The sequence below is a fragment of the Thermobia domestica genome, chromosome 10 (genome assembly GCF_964235325.1).
Source record: "Thermobia domestica chromosome 10, izTheDome1.hap1.1, whole genome shotgun sequence".
NCBI classification, from domain to species: Eukaryota; Metazoa; Arthropoda; class Insecta; order Zygentoma; family Lepismatidae; genus Thermobia; species Thermobia domestica.
Genome location: NC_137463.1, coordinates 19,465,846 through 19,490,191, shown reverse-complemented (window position 1 = coordinate 19,490,191; position 24,346 = coordinate 19,465,846). Strand labels below are relative to the sequence as shown.

The window sequence follows — 24,346 nt, the reverse complement described above, 5'->3', positions numbered from 1 at the left end:
ATTCGGTCAGACAGAAAAAAATCTTCACATGTATGGCATAAAAGGGTAGGATTTCCTAAGAGATATGTCGTAACATTTTTCTAAGATAAATCCTAAGATATTTCCTAGGATTTATCTCATAGTGTAAAGTTGGCCTAACGCTCCGGGTTTAGGTGCCAACGGTCACGGGTTCGATTCCGGCCGGGTACACTGTCAAAGAGGCTCTGTAACAAACAGCTTTTTCAGGTCAGCCATCCTGAGTGAGGTTTTTCCTCATTCACACCAGGCAAATTCCTTGATGCTACCTAAGATGCATGTCCTAGGCCGCTTCCTTCCATGACAGTGTCCTCGCCGAAAGACGTTATCCCCCATAGGTGACAGGCTTAAGTCATAGACGCCAGTAGACACAAGAAATATGTATAAATAAAATAAAATAAAGACAGAAAATTCACAAAAATTATAATTTCCTATTACATATCACCATGGCAGCAAGACTAGGAATCTGAAATTACAGTCAGGAATAAATATCATGCACCAAGCTAATAAGTTATAATATTTATTACTCAATTATGTGTAAAATGCATACAATAAAGTAAATCACTTCTGTGAAATTTACTTTCTTAGTATTTTATTACTGAATTCTTGGATTAATAACTTCCGATATTAAAGAAAATTCACTCATTCACAAGATTTTAACAAGATAGCTTTTACGAACAGAATTTACTTCACAAGTAATAAATACAATGAATGTAAAAACGAATTGAAACGCTGATCATATGCTTACCCTTCACAGAGAAGAATCCATTTACTATCTTGCAGTTTGTACAGACTAACTCCAAGTCCTGCAGCAGGCAAACCTCTTGATATGTCAGTAACTTTACACGCAAGTGGACCTCTCGGTGGCGGTGGACGAACTACTTCTATCACCTGCAACGATTAGTTACACGATTAAATTAAGTTTTTATTCTCAAAAAGTAAAACATAACTGCAATAATGAATATGAATATACAGGCTGTGAAGGAAGGAAAAGGTTCGTATAAACATTGGCCGAGAAATTAGAGGTACACTCTGAACGTGATCTAAGAATGCTGTATATTGTTCATCGTAACTTTGGAAATAATCAGCACTATCAATAAAACAAAATGAAACTGACCAAACCACTAAAAAAATTAATAACCTGAGTAGCAGTTTCGGCAATGTAACGTCGCCTTTATCAGACACGTTATGAAAGATCAATCCGAGAATAACGAATCAAAATGAAATCTTTCAGTTTAACGTCCCGATTATGCTCTGTAGGCTAAGGGAGACAGATGATTAAGGTAAGTGCATGATGACGGAAAATTTGGTAAAATGATAATGTGGGAAGAAATGGGAGTACCTCGAGAAAATCCCACGAACACAATGTTGTGCACAGTAGCGCACGCAAGAATTTATTTCCGGAGGGTCCAAACTCAATATGAGGATATTTTATATTAAAATTTTTAAAATTGCCCCTAAATTTACACAAAGTCGAAATTTCGGGAGGGGAGGTCCAAACCCCTAGGACCCACACCCTGCGTACGTCCCAGGTTGTACACCACAAATCACTACTGGGGCTGGGGATCGAATCAGGAAGCCTACACATTAGAGGTAAGCGCTCTACCTCTGAACCACCGTGACCCACCCCCTAAAAAATTAAATATAAACAGAAATTGAAAGGAGAACGTGTTCTTTGCAGAGTCAGTCAAACTTTCCCGTCATTTTTTTACATCTATCTGCACAAAACATATATTTTTCTTTAATTAGATGCTTGTTACATACTTCCCTAATTATCTCCACACCTGTTCTGAATTTGGACACTTGCTCATCTGCTTACATTCTTATTAAGTTTTACTAAGAAAAAAAGAGGTAAATAGGACTGTGGAAGAAATAAAAGAATCACAAGAAAGTAGACGAGTTAAAAAAAGACACAGAAAAGGTCACGAGTATGTTAGCGCAAGTAGGAGACAGGAAAGAAAAAACAGTTTTGTTTAGTGTACATGTGAAGGCAATGTGCCCTAGCATTAGGAGAGAGTACGTCATAAGGCAATAGAGGAGGAAAAAAATAAATATTTTTCAATTTAACGTTCCACAATTATCCCCTTTAGCCTAAGGGAGACGGATGATCAAGGCAAGTAAATGATGATGGAAAAATTGGTGAAATGAGAATGTGGGAGAAAACGGGAGTACATGAGAAAAACCATGAACACAATGTTGCTCAATACAAAATAACCCAGCAAGAAATCGAAACACAGATAAGCATTCTACCACTGAGCCATCGTGGCCCCCAATAGAAAAAGAAATGAACGATAAGACTATGAGCAAATGAAAAAAACAATAAAGTGATACAAGTACTGAAGTTGATTTCAGAAATAGTATGTGTACTATAGGTAAAAGTTATGAAAATAAAAGAAAGGCTAAGCATACGATCGAAATTGAGTCTCATACTTGCGAAAATCGTAATGAACAAGTTATTAGTTTGAAAGGGGGAATTCACGAGTGATAAAATTAAAATAGGGTGGGGGAAAACCTTCAAAATATATATATTTTTTATTGAAGATTCAAATTCTATGGGAAAAATACGTAAATCTTACTCAAAACATTTTTTATTTGTGATAGAATCAGTGAACACTAGTTTCAGCAAGGCCTCTTCAACTGGGCACCGCCACATTTCATTCCAGAACAAATCTACGATAAATAATACCAATCTTTGTCTTACTAGGTACGTTGTTGTATGCTTCCCAAGTGTAAAATGGATTTTACATATTCTAAAACAACTTCCATAGCCCCTACGAAGGCGTAATTTATTCCAAAGTTTTAGCTGCTAATGGACACAAATAATGAGTTATGCCACAATAAAGATTTGATAAAAGTAAACCGAGACAATGGAAAAATGTTAAGATAAATTCAAATGGGTTTAAGCAATCAATAAGGAATGTTAGTAACGTTATACACACTACTAAGGCTATCGAAAGGCATTATCACCAATACTGTACGACTGCTTCAAATAATAACAGCATACAAACTCACTACAGTGACCCTACAAGACCAACGCAGAACTCGTAAGATGGATAACACACAGACATATTTGATACTTACCTTTTCTTGATAATTATCATCGTCTTGTTCTACTTGCTCTGGTATATAATCATTGTCATCATCACTGTGATTAGAATCCGAATCACCTCCTTCTCCACTTTTCCACTGCTTTCGTGAGGATTCTGAATCCTCGATAGTCTGCGTGCCCTACACGTAAAATAAAACTATTGTTAACATTCAAACGAAATGTGTTACTGAAAATATAAACTTAATATATAGGAAACAAGAATAAACAAAAGAAAATAAAAAGTTAATATTTTCTGAAAAACTACAGCTTTCGCGTAAAATAACATTGGCTGTTTTCTATGGAAAGATATTTCACACAATGTCGAGTCAGATTAATACAGGCAAGATATTCCGACGGAAGGAAAAAGAACATTAATAGAAGTCAATGATCCGCAAAATATGGACAAAAAGGTTATACAGTGTGTCTCGAAAATCTAGAATTCCAGGTAAAGGTAATTGATCTGTACCACCTGACACTGCCGAATATAATCTGCTAACTTTATACATTAATGTAAACATTTATGCTCAGCTGTAATAATAATAATAATAATAATAATAATAATAATAATAATAATAATAATAATAATAATAATAATAATAATAATAATAATAATAATAATAATAATAATAAGTATCAAATATGTCTGTGTATTATTATTATTATTATTATTATTATTATTATTTCTAATTGTAATACATATCAATCACTATTTCAACTTCTTCTATTCTATCCGAAAATTTGTTAATTAATCCTTAACTCTTCAAATTTTACCAACATTTTCGGAACATTCTTTACATATTACAGCTAACATTATTATCTAAAATAGGTACTACAAATATTTAAAACGTTGGACCAACAGAGAAAAAATATTGATAATTTATAAAAACAACTTCTATCCTCTACTGTACCTTTTAAGAACTGAGAATTTTTATAATAACTTCACAATTTAAAAAACTTGGCTGCCAATTAAAAAAAAAAAAAAAGAATCAAATAAAGTTTCAAGATTCTATAAACACATTTTTAATCCCTTACTTTATTACATCCAAGGAGGTCATCATCGGATTCATTGTACACGACGCCAAATATCTGAAAAATAAATAAAATATGTCAAAAGGGAGCATATGGAAATATGAATGTGCATCCTTATGTTTTATAATAATAATAATAAAAAGTTACGCCAAACAAAGACTTCTCTAAACATGTCTAAACACATAAAATAAAGTTGGTGATTCAATTCTCATTTCTTTAAAAACAATACATATGTATTTTTGTAGAAAAGTTCGCTAGACCAATTAAATAACTTAAGATTTTAGTTCATTCTCTCTGAATAAATATTAAGGTTGCGATATTCAAAGATAATCTAGGCTTTGGAATTCCAGCGATCTTGGAATTATAAAGCAATTAATTAACACTTTCCAGATGAGCGGTGGGCACATGTCATCGTGCAATTAATGATCAGTAGCAGGGACGATGGGCATAGACCTCTCCCCTTTGCTTTACATTTTTTATTGCGAATGAACTATGAGGCTATATTCGCAGCGTGTCTAGTATACGCATTCACTGGTACCATTTAGCTCAAATTTTAACTGCTAGATCGCTGGAGGAGATTATCACCATTTTACCAACAATGTTCTATTTCTCTGTTTTCTTATACGGCCGTATAACATAACTTCATTAATAACAAAGGAGGACAAGCTCTTGGTCCCGTTCGGATGGTTAGAATCGCTACTGGTGCTTGCTTGGAGCTGACTGTTTTCCTTTAATTACAAGGCTGTGAACCACTGGAGCCATAATACTTGTCTTTTCCATCATATCTATATTAATAGAGGTTTCCTGCATTGGCTCTACAAGGTTCCTACTAATCTGAAGAAATCTATTTCCCTGACCCCTCCCTGACTTTCCTTGACCTCTGGCACGAAATTGCCTGTCTTTCATGACAGGTATCGGATGACGTTGACACATAAATAAGCAATAAATAACGGTGAATATTTATATATGAGAACATTTATTCTATTGAGATAAATAGTACTCAATTGCTCATACCTTCCATAAAAATCTGAGCAACGTCCCATACTATGATCATTAATATCTACCCACAAACGTTAGACAATCAATTATTCTGAAGATACGATACTTCTTACACATTCATTTACGAAATTTCCCTGACTTCCCTTATTTCCCTGACCAGTAGAAACCCTATTCTAGGATTTTGAACTTCTTACGAAGAAGTCCAGCCCTAAAGGATTTCAAGACCATTTATTTATTATTATGTGGTGAAATTTGTAATATAATAAACTGAAAAAAAAAAAAAAAAAAAAAAAAAAACTGTGTGATTACCGTAACACCACACTGAAGATTTCGCAGAGAGAACTAATGTTATTCTTCTAGCAATACTTTAGGCACGAACCGATCGGATGCCGAAGGATAAGCGTGGGACCGACAAGGTAAAGAGAATGGGACGCATCCAATAGCCATTCCTGTCGATAAAATCATATGGCCCCGGAATAAAAATAAATAAATAATAATAATTAAAATAAACGAATGAATACCAGAATTAACAAAACCAATCGAAAAAGAATAACACGAAAAATAGTGCGGGGTATATTTAACTCTTTATTTTTTTAATTATTTGCTTTTTAAAGTTTTATTTTATATATATATATATATATATATATATATATATATATAAATATAAACAATATGTTCACGTACAAGCAGATAAGGATGGTGCACTGCATCTCTAGGCAAAGACGTCACCTGATCATCTTGTCCAATAATCCCACCAACCACCCACGAGTCCTGCAGTGATATTTGCAGCTGAGAGAGAGAGAGAGGCAAAGAACATGAAGGGTGATTGAATGACGGATATATAAAGCTGCCCCCTCAGCCCCTACCCGACGGTGACAGTTTGCTGTATGATCGGTGCCGGTAGAGGAAATGGTATAATAGAGATTATTTCCTTCATTTATCATATATATAACGTATCAAGGCTAGTGGTTGTTTCTCTTGACAAAAACGTGCCAAATTTTATCTGTGTTCAGGTATAATGTATCATCACTCATTTAAATTATTATTTTCTATAATCTTACAAACAAATCAACACTACTTCTGCATATTTATTAGAACTAAATGAACTGTAGCGAAATGAAGACTTGAATTTTCTATTTTGGACACAAATAAATGTAATAAGTTAATCATATCTTTTAAAACTTCACATCTCACACACGTTAATCAAGCCTATTCTAATAAATCAGTCAGAAAAAGGCCGTAGAAGTACATTACTATTTTAAGAATTATTAATGATCACTTACTTAGAAAGTAAATTATACAACACGTAATATACATGTTAGACACTACCCTACCTCTTCAACAGCTGCATTTTTCTGATGTTTCCGAGATGCTGTATGCAGCATCAGACATCGTTTATCTGCAACAAGTATCCGTTTACATAACTTACAATATGCTGAATTAGGTTCTCGTGCAACAGGCGACAGCCATCCTGTAACACAAAACATTTGTTTCAATATACTACTAGTCTTATAGTTTATGTTTATTTAAAAGTGTAAAAACTTTAGAAGAAAATCAGTAAAGTCAAAAGTAAGTAATCCTGAAAAAATGAAACAACTACTTCATTGCGTTGGTAGAATTTCTTAACTTTATTTAATACTAGCTGAAATAACCATTCTTTGCACGGGGGCTGTATTTGGAAGTCAACACCTGTGGGAGTATCACCATTCATCTCAGCGACCGCAAAAAGTATGGATTTGACACTAATATCGATAATTTTGGATTACTTTTACATGTCTCGCCCCCCTGACATCCCCTCTGGATCGATTTTTAAGAAAACGCTTCGTTTTGGTCTGGGGCTTGGACCAAGGTATCCGTGACTAAAATTTGGTAAATCTCGGTCCACTTGCCTGGTCCCCAGGTCGGTCCCGGTAAACGACCTCCCTCTGAGATCAACCTGGTTTGAATTTTGAAACAAAACATTTCGTCTTGGTTTGGGGCCTGGCCCAAGGTAAACGCGACCAAAATTTAGTAATTCTCGGGCCACTCGTCTGGTTTCCAGGCTGCACACAGATACACAGACATCAAACAAACTTTATTTCATTCATATTAGATTTACGTATCCTAAGTAATAGTTAATCCTTCACTTTATACTTGAAAATTATGACAGACCAAATGTTCAATATTGTTTCCCGGTTTGAGGTTTGACAGGGTATTAAACAAAGGCCTTTAAAGGTCTTCGTTCAATTAGAATTATTTATTATTAAAAGCTAAGTAAATATAACAAACTTACGTTTTATTGTATGTAAGCTTCAATCCTCTCCAATTTCTCCCATTACTTTCTTAATTTGTAATTAGTAGTTATATTAGTAACTCTTCTTCCTCATAGCTCCAAGAAAGCGTTTATTCATTTCATCTCCTACATTTTCTTCAAAGCACAAAGAAATGCCTGCCTAAAAGTTCGTTTCCATTCGAAAGATGTATGTAGATTTATACTGAATATATACAAGTACTTACAATATTCCTGGTTTCCATTGGTTTCTTGTAAGCTTTATGTGAAACTTTTGCTGTTTTGATATATTAGTGTAGAAAATTGATCTAGATTTTTTAAAATTTTCTTTCTGAACAGTGGCCATAAGGAAGTGAAGGACAAAACTAATACCATTTGGACTTATAGACAAAATGAAATGCAATTACCAAATAAAATTGGTTCAACCTTTTATTATTACAATTATTACTCAGGAAATAATATCCTATATTTCGGATAAGGACCGTAGAGACTTAAAAACATAATCTGCACCAACATTTTCACATGCTGAAAGTTTGAAATTTAATGGATATCTGAAAATAATAACACTAATAAAAATGAAAAATATTTTAACCTAGTAACGTATTTTAATAGTACACTGTTTTAGTACACTATTTTAGTACACTAAAATATGAGTAACGTATTTTAATAGTACACGTATTTTAATAGTACCTGTGTATGCGTTCCCCCTTAAAATAAATACATAAAAAAAACGAAATGTAATAGGTAAAAATATGTTGATGTTAAGAGCACTTACACGAAGCTTGATTCCAAGACAAGGAGGAACGCCTGCACAGGGTAGCCCTCACAAACAGAGTGAGCTCTTAAAATACGTTATTATTATTATTATTATTATTATTATTATTATTATTATTATTATTATTATTATTATTATTATTATTATTATTATTATTATTATTATTATTATTATTATTGAAGTTTTCCACAGAAGTCGAAGTTTTAACCATTTGAAGATCCTGGTGCTGAATATATTTAAGCCTTTACGATCCTTGATAATGGATACCCGATAAAATATCGAAATAATGGATATTATTTCTTCAGGAATACAAAAAAGGAAAAATATACAAAATACCCTCCATGAGTTCAAACTTAAAATTGAAGAGTGAAAATGCGGTATTAGATAGGAAATTTGCACCAGGAATTCCAGCTTACTGCGCCGACGAACTAATTACTATACATTCTGGTTCCTTGACCAGTCATATTCTCACTTTTGACTTCAGTGCTCAGTTTCCCACGCGGAGAATTCAATAAAAATTCTTATCACACCTCATTATTTTACTTGGACTGCATTTCCACCAATAGGGGAAGAAGGTTGTCTCCTCCATTTCCTAATATAACATCTAATTCAATAATGACTGATTGATTGATTTGGCCTTTAATCTCCTTTTTCAGCAGAGACTTAACGCAGGATCCGATCTGCATGAACTTCGTGCTGAAGGCAGATAGGCTATCTATACACACACAAAGGAACTCTCTATTGCCACAACCATTCAATAATACACTGTTGAGCGGACGCCGTGTTTCAAAAAGAATGACCTGATTTTGGACGGTAATAATTACGGAATATGGGACGTGCCGACAAGGAAATAAAGTGTTCTTTGAATTGGCGTGGCCTAGAGCTTCACAAAATCGCCGTTAGATGTCGCTCAATATGTCTTCTCAGTTTGCAGTCAGTCAGAAGTAAGATGGCGTCCGCTCAACAGAAGGCGTTTTATGTGCTGCAGTTTGCAAAGACTGAGTCAGTGATTTCGGTCTAGCGTGCTTTTCGTCGGCGTTTTGGCATTGATCCGTCTGCACCCAAAAACATTCGTCGTTAGTATCTTCAATTTGAACATAAAGGATCCTTGTGCAAGGTAAGAGTCCACGTGGGCCTCGCACTTCTGATGAAATTGTGGAATTTAGCTTTCATCTAGATGTTGTTTGTGCTGCTATCGGTGGACATATAGAGCATTTGCAATAGCATAGCTAAAACTTGAAGATATTGTGAATATTTTGCAATTTACCCAATTTTTGTAGTATTTGGTCTAGGAATTAATTCGTGCGGGTGGACAAGAGGTGGCGCAACGAACGGAGCGTCCCACAGTTCCGTGTATCCACACATGTGTTGCAAACCCCTGTCATCGCGTATCGTTCGTAGTATAGGGCAGTGGATTAAAGCGTCAACAACACCAGTTTGTAGTTAAGTGAACATGGCGCAATTTGTGCCTGATAAAGTGTTTTTGCGGGGTGTCCTGCTGCATTACTTTAACATGCAGAAAAGTGCGACTGAAAGTCATCGTATTTTGGTGGAAGTGTATGGTGACCATGCTCTAGCTGAGCGAACGTGTCAGAAGTGGTTTGCACGGTTTAGAAGTGGTGATTTCGGCTTGGCAGACCAAGAGCGAGCTGGACAGCCAAAAAAATTTCAAGACGAAGAATTGACAGCATTGCTCGAGCAGGATTCGTGTCAAACGCAGGAACAACTTGCAGCAGCATTAGGCGTTGATCAAACAACAGTCTCCAAACGCTTGAAAGCCATGGGAATGATTCAAAAGATGTCACATTGGGTTCCACATGAATTGAAAGACAGAGACGTTGAAAGACGAAAAACCATTTGCGAATTGCTGCTTCAACGACAGAGCAGAAAGGGGTTTCTGCATCGAATTATTACGGGTGATGAGAAGTGGATCCATTACGAGAACCCTAAACGAAAAAAGGCCTGGGTGAAACCAGGTGAACCAGGTCCATCACAACCAAAACGAGATATTCACTGTGCAAAGGTTATGCTGTGCATATGGTGGGATATGAAACGTGTGGTGTACTATGAGCTGCTGCAACCGGGTGAAACTATGAATGGAGAACGTTATCGACGACAATTAATGCGTTTGAAGCAAGCTCTGGCCAGAACACGACCAGAATGGGAGAACAGACATGATAAACTTATTGTTCAACATGATAACGCTCGCCCACATGTCGCAAAACCGGTCAAAACCTATTTAGAAAATGTCGGATGGGAAGTTTTACCCCACCCGCCGTATTCACCAGACGTTGCTCCTTCGGACTACTACTTGTTCGATTGCATGAACAACGATTTGATTGGACAGCGGTTTACTTCTTCAGAAGATATCGAAACATGGGTCTCTGACTGGATCGCTTCCAAGGATGAGGACTTCTTTCGCCACGGAATCCGTACATTGCCTGACAGATGGGCGAAAGTGGTGGCTAGCGATGGACAATATTTTTCTTAAGGTATTTATGTATTTTGTGTTTGTACTACAGCTTCAATGTGTGCGTACCAACCGCACGAATTAATTCCTAGACCAAATACATGGACTTTTAAAATCAGGTCATTCTTTTTTGAAACACCCTCTATATTACAGTTATATTATCCTTTTAGTGAACATAAAAGTACAACTGGACCGGCAGTATTTTCCATGTGTTCTGAATGGCTGAGAATCAAGTGCAAGAATACAAATGTTGGGCTTGTTTTTATGCCATGATAACCCAGAGGCCATGATTCGACTTCCAGCCCTGTTTCACGTTTTCACTTTTTGAATAAAACAGTCCACTTTGAACAAGCCACAGTTAACTTTTAACAGCTTCCATCTAATTTTTGAACCATAGGTCAAGATTCGATTCTCGATCCAGTAGTTATGATTAAAATGTGCAACTATGAAATAGTTAATCTTGTTTATACAAATTCTTTCTATGTTGTGGTTGTTATCCTTATATTGTGGTTGTGGTATATCCTTGTGGTTGTTTTACTTGATGAAGCACAGACGTCCATGCGAAATATTGGTTAACTATTGATTTAGAGTTCATATTTCTTTTTATCATCGAGCCTATATAACATATAGACCCAAAGCTTAACTTGGGATTCGAACACGATCGAACTCAAGTCACCCACACCGAGTTCATGTATCTTAACAATGCAGCTATGATCGAGATGACCTTACGAAATATTAATCGAATTGAAGCATTACCTTCTACTATACTTTTGATGAAACATAGCAACAAGAGCATTTAAAAACGAAGTAAAAAAAAAATGCGTTCAGTTTAAACTAAGGATTATAATTAGCTTTACCTTTAAACTCAGGAACGGACAACCATTTCTTAACAAAATGTTGTTTATTTCTGTATTGCTTCTTCTTCAAAGCTGCCGCTTCTTCTTCAGCAGCCACTTTTTCAGCCATTTTTGATGAAACACTATTTTGTGTTTATCAGTAATGTCAATCTATCTCTAGAAGAAAAAGATACGAAACATTTAATTACAATTATCTTACTTGTTTCAAGGGAGATATTAAATATAGCGTACCTATTAAATTTAACGTACCGTACCCTGATACATTTAATTCTGGAAGAACATAATCTTAAAATTATTTAAAACCTTAAGTTACCCTTAACATGAATTAATATACCCTTAACAAATAAAAATTCAAAGGGAGAGGCTAATGATACTGATATATCACTGTAGATTGATATATATAGTATATTGGGTGTCCCAGAAGGAAGGGACAATATTTTGGGAAATGTTAGTATGGGTGGTTCTAAGCAAAAAAGTTTATATGAACATAGATCCTAATCTCAACGGTTTAACAGCTACAATTTGTGAGCCATTTCTGATTTTATGTTGCTTATTGCTCACCCTGTATTTACTCTACAGAGGTGAGACATGGTTTATATGAAAGGTGATGGAATGGCTTTTTGAATGGTATGAAACATGTGGCAGTGGTATCTTTGGAAGGAAAGCTATTGAGGGAAATTTGGGAAAGGTAAGGTTATTTAAAGAAATTGGATGGTAACACTGATTTCCAAATATGCCTCAATAACTTTTCTTCCAAAGACACTACTACTACATATTGCATACCGTTTGAAAGGACATTTCATCATCTTTCAAATCCGCTATGTCTTACCTTTGTAGAATAATTATAGGGTCAGTAATATGCAATATAAAGTCAAAAATATTTCACAACCTGTAGTTCTCAAACCGTTGAGATTAAGACCCATGTTCATATGAACGTTTTTTGCTTAAAATCACCCATACTATCATTTTCGAAAGTATTGCCCCTTCCTCCTTGGACACCCTGTATATAGATACTTATTTTATTGCAACATCTACAGTTGGAAACAGATCAGATGTCTAGATTGTTGTTGGTTCAGCAGGACACACTCCGTACTACGTGAGGAGCAGTAGAGCGGCAATATACAATGAACTCAGACGTCTATGGTATAAACGACATCTCTCATTTCCAAAAAAGTGAAATGGATGGAGTTGTTATCTAAGAAAATGTTTTGAGTGTCGCGAGGGACAATGTCCAAGATTATGATAGCCAACAAAAATCACAACAAAACCACATCGGCGAAGAGAAACAGTGTTCGGAATGAAGTTCACAATGACAGGTCCCGCTGTGCATTAATGAGGACTGTCAGTGAGAACCAACGTGCGACTGCGGTGTAAATCACGAACGAACTCAAGCAGCACCTCCCATAGCCTGTGTCAACAATCATAGTAAGCCACGAGTTATATGACAAGCACTCGGGTTGTATGGGCGAAACCCCTCGTAAGGGATTATCACCACGATGGCGACGAAATTTACGGGACACAATTCCATTTTTCCCAGGTTTCCACAACATTTTTTGAATTCTTTCCTGATATGTAATTAACCACACATCCTTTCCAATGTTCATGAGAAAACAAAACCAAGAAAATATAGCAACGATGATATATAAGTAACATACTTTTTCCCTATTCAACTAAAACAATGAATCAAAACAAATATATTTTATTATGAAATTAGAGAACACTTCCCTAACAAAATTCCTGTACAAAACAAGAAATTAAACATCTTCCCTTATTTTTTTTTTTAAAAAAGGTTACTTACCAACATATCCTTCCATGGAAAAGTTAAATATTTTCCAAACGTATCGGAACAATAAGCTAGTTCCGTCTTTAGTGGTTAAGGTAACAAGGATAAAAATGGATGAAAGAAAGTGCTGAGTTGGAAGAAGCACGGTGTCTATGATACGTTACTGTTGCCAGAAGATCCAAAATACACATCAAAGGTAGGAAGCCAGATTTTATCAATGTTGCCAAAATCCAGATTTTAAGCCGGTTTATATTTATGATTAAAGAATGATTCTTTAATCTTTCTTTTTTTTTTTTTTTTTCCTGAACCTCTATAACTGACCTGTAGGATATGAAATGAAATGAAATCTTTAAGTTTTACATTCCACAGTTCAGCCGGCTAGGCTAAAGGAGACGGTGCTGATGAGAGATGAAGAAAATAGTGGAATGAAAAAAGTGGGAGAACCCCGAGAAAATCCATGCACACAGTGTTTGTCCACGACAAAGTTCACTTAGTGCGAGCTGGGATCGAACCAAAGGCCCAATGCACAGAGATCAAAGCTCTACCACTGAGCCACGCAGACCCACTGAGGGGAAGTGAAAAAATATTTGCTAATTAAAGCATCCTCTCTGCGCCTATGTAATTTTAATCTTCCCTTAAAAACTTTAATCTGTAACGCTAGTCACATGATGAAAGTTTTATTACACATGAAAGAAAAAAGTCAGTGAGACACTCACTTAAAAAAGAGGTGGATGCATGTATATAAAACTGGCTGTTCTATATTAACGAAATACTTTTAGAAAAAAAGAATCAATAGTATTATGTAATTCATTTCACTTCTATAAGTGCTCTATTTTCACATCAATATTGGGTATTTCTTCCATTATTTTAGACTTCTTACCTTCAAGCTTGTTTTGTATGATCTTCAGCTTCTATGTGTTTCTTTGCCTCTTCCTCTCTCGTACGAGTACTACGTGCATAATGCATCATGGATTTCTTTGTAGAGAGTTTCTCAAGTTTTTAGAAGCTATCGTATCGTACACACGTTTGCAATTTTTATTTATTTATTTATTTATTTTTTTAAGTAATCTGCTACACGTTGCGCACTTACTGGAAATTCACTTCCTAAATTTGAATTTTCATGACGTAAAGTAAGATCATTTTAACACCTCTTACATCACTGTACTCTGAAATATCTAATTATATAACAACCAAAAGTCATCGAAACACTGTCCAGTTCTACGAGTAGAATACTAGCTCATAATAATTTTATAATTGGATTTGAGCATACGGTTAACTCTTTTAACTGCTTTACAACTCTATCTCCCTTTGCTATCTAACGAATTACTTTCAACTAGCTCAGCTAAAAGAAGACTTCATGCGACTCACTCCTACATCAGACTGCACCAAACACATAAAGAGCTCGAGTCAATTTAAAATTTAAACGTAACTTCTCCAAAAATTTAAGGGCAAATTTCTGTATTAAATAAATACATAAATAAATAAATAAAATAAAATAAAATCTGCAATCTTCACGAAAATACAAAGAGTCCAAATCCGTTATTGCTTGGCATTTCTTAAACGCAATATGCGTAGCAAAAACAATGTCAACATTGCTCACAGAAAGAACATTTTCTTCATTTTCTCCATCAATTCATATACATAATTTCGAACTAAAAGCTTCTGGTTTAACAAACTTTTGAACCACAATGTTGAGATATATGAACATGGCACAAAGTGCTTTCAAAAGTAGCACAGATTCTTACGTTAGTTGGAGACAGTTTATAGCATGTGCAAACAAATAGATACATTGATATGACAAGATATGAGGAAGATTTCAAATGTATTATAATAAGTTTAAAGATTGTGATGTATGTAAGTTAAAAAGTTTATGGAATACTACTGATGTAAGAAGCTGAGATTCAAGTAAAAGCACATATTAAGAATAAGGGGATTACATTACGTAATCACATTTTTGGTTTAGGTTTCTGGACGGAGCATTGATAGTCACACTTTGGGCACAACTAAATTTTCAATACACATCCGATAAAGTATTATAAAGAAATAGAGACTGAGAGGAGCGTCAATCTGAAATTCACTAAGGAAAGGTTCTCTTTCTGAAGCATGTGCTTTAAGAAACGAAGTTTAGGAATAAGCAATTTATCTTCTTCCAACATTCCTGACAGTTCGAAGAGATGGAAACTTTCTTATTCTTCCTAACACTTTGAATATACAACAGAAGATAGGGATGAATGTCAATGATTCGATGAGCAAAACTTCTATTTTCAAGTCAACAAAGAGCAGAACTTCACTGGAAAATTTTCTGAGCCTTTATAGCTGTACTCGGCGTTGGAATATACTTAAAGAATTTATGCAGAGTTCTTAAAAAAAAATCAACGATTCTCCAGTTCGTTCCCTTAATTGCAGCCTTAAATGATCGATGTCGGGATCTTCTCGGCATTGTCTGTACTTAATACAAACGGAAACAGGACTAAGGTTCCGTTAATGGAGCCCTGTGGTCGGAGAAACATAAAAATGTTTTAAACGTTATTTTCCTATTACTTAGATAATATACCTTACTCACAATTACTCTTCTTTCATTTCCTGTTATAACTGTACTTCGCAAATATTTGTTAATTTCCTGCTTTCTTTATTTCTCACTGTGTACCGGTATGCACCTATACTGTATCACCTCGCAAAAGTAATAAATTCCAACTGTTTAGTGTTGCAAACCCTGTCACATTCAGAAATAACGAAAACCATGTTATAATGGAATTATAGTCTTTTTTCTTTACCTTAAAACTGTGAGGGAGAATATAGCCTGTCATACATACTACACTGGATAGAAGACGGACGAACATTAAAACAAGCCAATTTGTGCTATGTGGTAACTAAAAAGCACGAATGCTACCAATCCAGACAGGCCAAGAGCGGAGCAGAGTGGCCCGTGCGGCAGTGTCTGTAATGAGACGACGCGTCAGCGATGGTAAGTATACGCATTAACGATAGTGGGAAAACACATGACATAAAAACACTTGCCTTGCTTGTGACACTTCCAAGCATGTGTCACTTCCATGCATTATTTATGTCTTCCTTATGAAGTAATATGCTGTAATGATCGCATTTTGCATTTCATACTTCTAGTTTATTATACATATGTGCCGTGTCGCGACAAAACGCTGTAACTTGAGTTACATTGTTTTGTTGCTATAAGCATTATTGAATTTCCCGCCACCGATATTTATGTTCACCAGGCCCAGCATTGAGCTGAGTCAAATACTTTTGAAAATATACCAAAGAGAATTTCGATGTAAGTAGGAAATTAGCCGGTCTGTAGCGACTTTACGGCTCTTTTTCTCAAAACTGCTCCGCCAAAGTTACAGCGTTTTGTCGCGACAGGGCAGTATGAGGGGTAGGATCCCAATATACACTGCTCCACAAAACTTAAGCAACCCGAGAGAACGTGGTATAAGTGACGTGTGGGGCCCATTCAACACTGGTTAGTGGCATGCACATACCCAGAGACACACAGACAAGTCGAGCATCCACTCCATCGCGTAAGCAGCATCGTTGCAAGCGCGGTGAACAACTTATGTCATGAGCCATACACCACAGCCCAGTAGTGTCCAAGGCTCCAAGCATTGTGTTAGTGGTTCTTTTGTAGGGTACACACCTTGCAATGGCTGGTAGACGACATTTGAGTGACTTTGACCGCGGGCAAACAATTGGGCGGTGGAATTCGACCAATCGCAAGTGGAAGTGGCGCAGGAATTCAACGTGAACAAAATGTTGTGTCGAGGCTGTGCAATCGCTTTCAAAATGGAGGTGAAGTCAGTAGACGTCATGGAGGAGGCCGTCCGAAGAAGACGTCGGCCGTCGAGGACCGATTTCTCACAATTTCTGTCAAACGTAACCGTCAAGCTTCATGCTCTCACCTGGCCAATGAGTTGTTTCAGGCTACAGGACAACGCGTGAGTCGTGAAACTGTTCGTCGGCGACTCAATAGAGCAGGACTGTATGCAAAAAGGCCTGCGCTGTGTGTGCCATGAAACTGGAGCACAAACGTGCGCGTTACACATGGTGTCAGGAACATGTTGTATGGGGAGAACACCAGTGGACGCGTGTCATGTTCTCCAATGAGTCGAGATTCAGCCTGTCGTCAGATTCTGATCGGACTTTAGTGTGGAGAGAGCCGGGAGCACGCTATCATCCAAACTGCATTGTTAAACGGCCCTCCTATGGCGGTGGTTCCATTATGGTGTGAGGTGGAATTATGCTGGACGGGAAAACGGACCTCCATATTGTGCAACATGGCACTTTGACAGCACAACGGTACCTGGATGAAATTCTCAATACACATGTGTGCAATTTCCGCGGAGCATTTGGCCCAGACTTCCTGTTGATGGATGACAATGCCCACCCACATCGTGCACATCGTGTGTCCGAGTATCTGGAGAGCGAAGGCATTACGCGTATGGCATGGCCTGCATATTCGCCGGACTTGAATCTCCATCGAGCATGTGTGGAATGCTCTTGGGCGGCGAATAGCGCAGCGCAGTTCACCAGCACACACTCTCCCAGACCTGCAAACAGCTCTCCTCGAGGAGTGGCGCCATCTGCCGCAAGACTTGATCAACACTCTGATTTGCAGCATGGAGGCCAGATGTCGTGCCTGTATAGCTGTTCGTGGTGGTTACATGCCATATTGACTGCCTATGCCCTCGCACAACCCAGCTTCACCTGTTGAGGTATCCACTGGCGCAAATCCCGGGGGGACGAGGGGGACATGTCCCCCCCAATGTTGGACCTGGGGGGGACTGTCCCCCCCCAATAATCTGATTTAAAAAGCGCTTTTTCGGATTTGTGTCCGACTGCCCCAAAGGAATGTAAGATGAAATTGATTTCTCTGGGCTTTTCCATTTTTTTAAAAAAAGAATCGTATTCTGTAGTATTTCAAACTGAACTTCGTGCTGTAGTGAGTTTAGTAGTCTCATCAATATGTATTAATTCCACTTCCGCTATTTGGGCACAAATTGCAATAAATGCCAGAGGAGGATATGCCCCTCTCCTCATGCTGGAAAGTTGTCTCAGCTGTAGGTACGGGCACAAATTCCGGGGAAATGGGGAGACATGTCCCCCCCCAACATTGGAACTAGAGGCTCTCCCAATAATCCGATTTGAAAAGTGCCGATTTGAAAAGTGCATTTTGCAGATAACTGTGATGAGTTGTGTCCGACTGCCACAAAGGAAAGTTAGATGAAATTTGTTTCTCTTGGCTTTTCCATTTATAATGAAAATGAAGGCGTGCGACTGTGCGTGACGTAACCTCATATGAAATCTTATCTCCTCCTCTCCCCTAGGCCCTAGCACACGAAGAGTATATAGACTATCCAATGTCAGTAGAACCCATCTTTTCAGTAAATGCGCATTTAATCTATTTGTAGTATCAGCCTACGCATCTACTCATGCTTCGTAAGCTAACAAACTCTATAGCCTATGGAACTCGGAGGTTCAATGCCGCGTTCACAAAAGCTCTCCACTGACTTCTATTCTTAGCCAACTGGATCCAGTTTCTACTTTGTATTCCTATCTCTGCGAGATTCATCTTAATATTGTCTTCCCATCTGCGCCTAGGTCTTCTTAATAGTCGTTTTCCGATTGGTCTTACCGCTAACACTTTGAAAGCGTTCCTACTTTCTTCCATCCTGGCTACATGTCCTGCCCACCTAAGCCTCCTAGACTTGATGACCTTAACAATGTTTGGTAAGCCATATAATTTACGTAGTTCGTCGTTATGAAGTTTCCACCATTCCCCATTCCCGTTCCTCTTGGTCCGAATATTTCTCTCGGGATCTTGTTCTCAAATACTTTCAGTCTATGCTCTGTACTCAGTAAGCGTATGATTATCGTTTTATACATTTTAAGCTTCAAATCCCTCGACAGAATTCGCGACGACAAGAGGTTTTGAACTGAATAATAACACGAATTCCCTGTTTTTAGTCGACATTTAATTTCTTCGTGAATATGATTTTCGTCTGTTAATATTGATCCTAGATGTTTGAAAGTATCCACTTTATCAAAAGTATTATTTAATATTTTAACACATACATAATTTGCCGTATTACGGTCCCGACGCACTTCCATGTATTTAGTTTTCTCTGCATTAAATTCTAAACTCATGTCCATGCAAGCGTGTCTAATAAGACCTCTGCATTTCTTTCTATTTTTCTCATATCAACCCCTACTAAACTTACATAATCAGCGTACGCATAACCTGGTGAACACCGTTCAGCTCTAGGCCCTGGTTGCTATCCTTCATCTTCCTTATAGCGTATTCCAGGACAAAGTTGAATAATAATGACGACAACGCATCTTCTTGTTTCAGGCCATTCTTAACGTGAAAGCTCGTGGCCAAAACTTTTCCTACCCGGACTTTACTTTGGGATTCATTTAAACATGCCTTAATTAATCTAATTAGCTTTTTCGGTATTCCAAATTCTGTAAGAACGTTGTACAATGTTTCTCTCCTAACCGAGTTATAAGCCTTTCTAAAATCAATAAATAGTTGATGTACCGGACTACTGTATTCCCGCTTATTTTCGAGTATTTGGCGAATGGTAAATATTTGGTCGATAGTTGATCGATTTCGTCTAAATCCACACTGATAATCTCCAAACATTTCATCTGCGTATGGGCTCATTCTTGCTAATAGAATGTTTGAAAGGATTTTATAGGATGTTAACAGAAGAGAGATGCCTCGATAATTATTACAGTCAGTTTTGTCGCCTTTCTTGTGAATTGGAACAATGATTGATTCTTCCCACTCTTGTGGCAATTCTTCCTTGTTGTAGATAAGGAGAATGAGTTTGTGTATCTTGTTCCACAATTTTTTGCCTCCAGCTAAAATTAACTCAGCCGGAATTTCGTTTGCACCCGAGATTTGTGTTTCTTTAATTTCTTTATAGCGAGTTTTACTTCTATTCGATTGGGTTCTGGAATATATGATTCTGCCGTGTGTATCTTTCTTTCTCCACGCACATTAGTTTTTGGCTGCGTGTTAAGCAAATCGTCAAAGAAATCTTTCCATCTATTTAAAATGCTATCTGTATCAGTGAGAACTGTTCCATCAGCTTTCTTTCATATATAAGAACGAGGTTGATAGCCTTTCTTAAATTCGTTGACCCCTTTATACATGTCCCGAATGTTTTTATTTTTACTATCTTCAAGTTCCTAAATTTTAGCTTTCAAAATATCGCGTTTTTTTGTTCTAAAAGTTTTGGAAGTTCCTCGCCTGATGTCTACGAAATTTTGTGTAGTTACTTCATTCGGATTTTGTAGCCAACGTAATTTTGCCTGTTTTCTCTTCTCTGCTAGTTCGAACCATGGTTTGTTCCTACGTATTATTTCCGCGTGTCCCAATTTTTCTTTTGAGAGAGGATGTTTCGTAAGCAAAGAAAAGAATTCAATTGCTGGAATATTTTTCTCTCTAATCTTAAGGTTACATCTGTTAAGTAAAGAGTATGACATGCGTCAGATTTCTGAAACGATTCCTGTAATGTTATTGAGATTATAATCATTTTGCTCAAAGAGTATTGTTGCGTCACACATAATTGATATTCTTTCTTCATAGTTTTGGGGAAGTCGTCATTTATATTATTATATTACTATAAAACAATTTTAACGTGGATCTTTGTGGATGCCTAATTAGAAACATACCAATTATAAATATGCATGTATTCAGATTTCAGAATGTTTTCACGGCAGTGATTTGTAATACCGATATGTACTACTACTTCATCTACATCACCTAATATATAATATACTCTACAACAGTTGATCAGATTCATCTACCGTAATATGAGTTTCATCTCCCTTATCTAGAATAAGCCTCAAATCTGCCCACCTTCCAATGTTGAAGACAACCAATGGCGTATTTAGGATTTTCTTTTGAGATCTATGCCCAATACAAGGAAGGAAGTGGGCAATTGCCCACCTGAGTTTGAGAATTAAATATATTTTAATTTATGCATAAATTGAAGTTATAATGACAAGAATTACAGATCGATAAATCCTATATGATATGACACAAAAATTTAAAAGTGAATCTAACGCTTTATTCTATTCATACAAGAAAAAGAAAGCATCCTCTTGGCCGTCCTAATTTCCCGGGCTAATTATTCTCCCGTTTTGATTTTCTTTAATTCAAACATTTCCTTCTTTTAAAAATAACTAAACGATATAATTGTTCCTTTGTTATAATAACTAAAGTCCTGTCATGTTGATATCCGCGCATGTTGGTGTGGAACACTAGTTTCGCTTATCAACTCCTCTTAGTTTTGGTGTTACTGATGACGGCCAACTTGAATCACAACTGACAACGGTCGATAAAGTATGATAGGCGAAATGAAAGTAGTAACGTCAAGAAAAAGAAACAGAAAAATAGAAAGGATGACAGAAAGAACAATTAAGGACGCGGTTCTTACATGGAATGAAATTTGACAAATACAGTATTATTTCTAAACAAAAAGCATAAGAAAATGGAAAGTCAATGACATTCTTAGAAATGGTAAGAAGGATTATTGTTGTACGTGGAATGCGTAAAACTAACAAATTATTTCGAGGGGAGAATGAGCCCGATAGCCTCCTAAATTCGTCACTGAAGACAATTCTGCTCCCCTGATCCTTCTCAGCATTGTTTTTCAACTTCATAAATATTTTGAACATCGCTTATATATATATATATATATACGGGACCATCTTACCCGTCCCCCCCAATGTTGAAGACAGATTTGCGCCTTTGGAGGTATCGTAGTGCTGAACTTTTTGGTCACCCTGTACATCCTAACTGTATTGTTCATCTTCACTTGTGTTGCATTGTGCATCTGGACCGTCTGTTTGTTCATTATACTTGGTGCAGTGATCGTGTCGTTTTATTTTCTGCCACTTTCTTCGAGTTGCTTAAGTTTTGTGGAGCAGTGTATTTTGAGTATTTATACAAACCTATTATGGAATCAGTTCACATATTTCCTTCGTAGATTTTACAAATTTATGCCCCCTAACATAGGATAGCATCGAGCCCCGAAGACGCGATACACTGTGGTGCACTATCGACGAATTAACTGCCCGGAAATACAAAATTTACGGAGAAAAGTACAGAATCAGACGAAATGTGATCATGAGAATGACAAACGTTAGAACGCTAATCGCTGTAGGGTGATTAATAAAGGAGAAAACGTAAGTTAAATTATGGATTGTATGTGTTCGTGGATTGATGCGATATGCGGTAAGGAGGAGGCAGTAGAGCATAATCTGATAGTGTTTTAAACCTACTGTGTTATTAACTAATTTAGGATATATGCTGCTATAATGGAAGGAAATACATAAATGTAGAGTGAAAACCAATAAAAGGGGAGTTGCATGTGACAAATGTAGTGAGACAAAATTCTGGGTAGCATCCCATGGTATAGGGGCGTAAACTTGTGAAATCCACAGAAGTCTCGTATTTGATTTTCGGGTTGTATAAAAAGGCAAGTTCGAGATGGAAAATTTGCTCTGCAGAACTATGAGACACACGAAGCTTATGTTTTATGTCGTATGAAATGTTTTTCCACTATCCTCATTTACGTGTAACACACCATCGCTAACGTGCCTTCTCCCTACGGACACATCCCTTCACTGCTGTTCGGGGTCCCCTGCTGCACTCCTGCTCTGACCCGGTTAGATAGCAGTCATGGTTTTTAATGGCTACCTAGCACAAGCTGGTTCGTGCTTATGCACCGGAGTTTTTTTTTTTTTTTTTTTTTTTACCATATATCGTGGTCTAAGTGAGACGGTATGCCATACCACCCCTAGTTTTTCAGTGATGGAGACATACTGCCTCTGGATTTTAGTGATCAAGACAGTGTTGCCACAATCCTAGCTCTGGAGTGGGCTGAAAAATAGTACCAAGTTGAAACAAAAAGGGCTGAATTCATTATTTTATATCATCGAGGGTAAAAGTGTCGGGGAACGCGGGGGGACGCCGTCTCCCACTTTCAGAAAATATCTGTGGCGTCCCCCACTTCTAAAAAAATTACAATGGGCAAAGATAGGCAGGGGGGACGGCGTGACGTCATGCAGCCCCCTACTTTTTCAAATCCACTTTTAACCCCTTAGTGTAATACATGGCTCTATAACATGAAAGTAACAGAAGTAAAGTTCTATAACACTCCCCCCCCCCCCTTTTCCAAGAGTTTAAATCAAGAAAGTGTTTTTTTTTATTAATTTTTAAAAACATCCAAATAGGACGACTAAAATTTCTATTACACTGCTTCTTTCTCTTCTTCTTCATGTGCGGCGCGAATGAGCTTATGAAGCGTCATTTGTTTTCCGATATAGTTCGAATTACGAATTTTCTACACAAAGTTCGTAGCGTTATGCGGTGTAACGTCACAGAAATGAATGTTCAACAGCATTTTTTAAGAGTCCAACACACAGTATGAGTAACGTGGGATGTACGAAAATTCTTAATGACACTTTTGAAAATGTGACAAGTATTTGTTAAATAGTGCTGAATTGGGTAGGATTGTACCAACTTTTTCACAAAAGGGGCTGAAAATGCCTGCGTGGTACCAACGGGCCGATGAATGACAAAAAGGGCTGAATTTGGTACAATTGTACCAAGTGTGGCAACATTGGATCAAGACATACCGTCGCGGGAGAGATGCTAAAGACCTTTAATAAATCCATTTTTATACACAGCAATTGACGAATAGAATTGCACGTGAAAAAATTTTATTTCTTATGTAGAAATAATTTCTAAGTTGACATTTTTGTTATCTTTTTCATACCCTTTGTTTTTAAAATGAGGTGTCTTCAAAGAAGTTAATATATTTTGATCTGCCATATTCAATTGTTTCTTTCGTATCTATGTATATATGTGTATGCCTTCTTGTCTTAATTCATATAAATGTTATGTTTTGATCATGAGCAGATTTAGGAGTCGTCTACTGTGGGAGATGAATCTTCCGAGGGTTTGGAATACTTTTCAGTCGAGTGAGGGGTTTCGGATTTTTCCGCATGAAATTGTTAATTTAAAAACTG

The 24,346-nt window shown here is 36.9% G+C and overlaps 2 protein-coding genes across 4 annotated transcripts in view; one reads left to right on the top strand and one right to left on the bottom strand.

The window, feature by feature from the left end:
* Positions 1–24,346, bottom strand: part of LOC145662343 (uncharacterized) — a 42,755-nt gene that overhangs the window by 13,698 nt on the left and 4,711 nt on the right. For all 3 annotated transcript variants that reach the window (XM_081727848.1, XM_081727846.1, XM_081727847.1), the window contains exons 2-6: positions 11,503–11,658; positions 6,466–6,602; positions 4,136–4,189; positions 3,097–3,243; positions 764–906 (exon numbers count right to left, since the gene is read on the bottom strand). In XM_081727848.1, the coding sequence (XP_081583974.1) occupies positions 764–906; positions 3,097–3,243; positions 4,136–4,189; positions 6,466–6,602; positions 11,503–11,611 (590 nt within the window). In that variant the 5' untranslated portion in view covers positions 11,612–11,658. The remainder of the gene's footprint in view (positions 1–763; positions 907–3,096; positions 3,244–4,135; positions 4,190–6,465; positions 6,603–11,502; positions 11,659–24,346) is intronic.
* On the top strand, positions 15,935–22,232 carry LOC145662344 (uncharacterized). The gene is made up of 2 exons (XM_081727849.1): positions 15,935–18,012; positions 22,068–22,232. Exon 1 carries the CDS (start codon positions 17,538–17,540, stop codon positions 18,009–18,011), a length of 474 nt encoding a protein of 157 aa, XP_081583975.1. The 5' UTR covers positions 15,935–17,537; the 3' UTR covers position 18,012; positions 22,068–22,232.

What these genes read in the sequence shown, in the direction of transcription:
- LOC145662344 (XM_081727849.1), top strand. Translation starts at nt 17,538, where the DNA reads ATGCTGGACGGGAAAACGGACCTCCATATTGTGCAACATGGCACTTTG.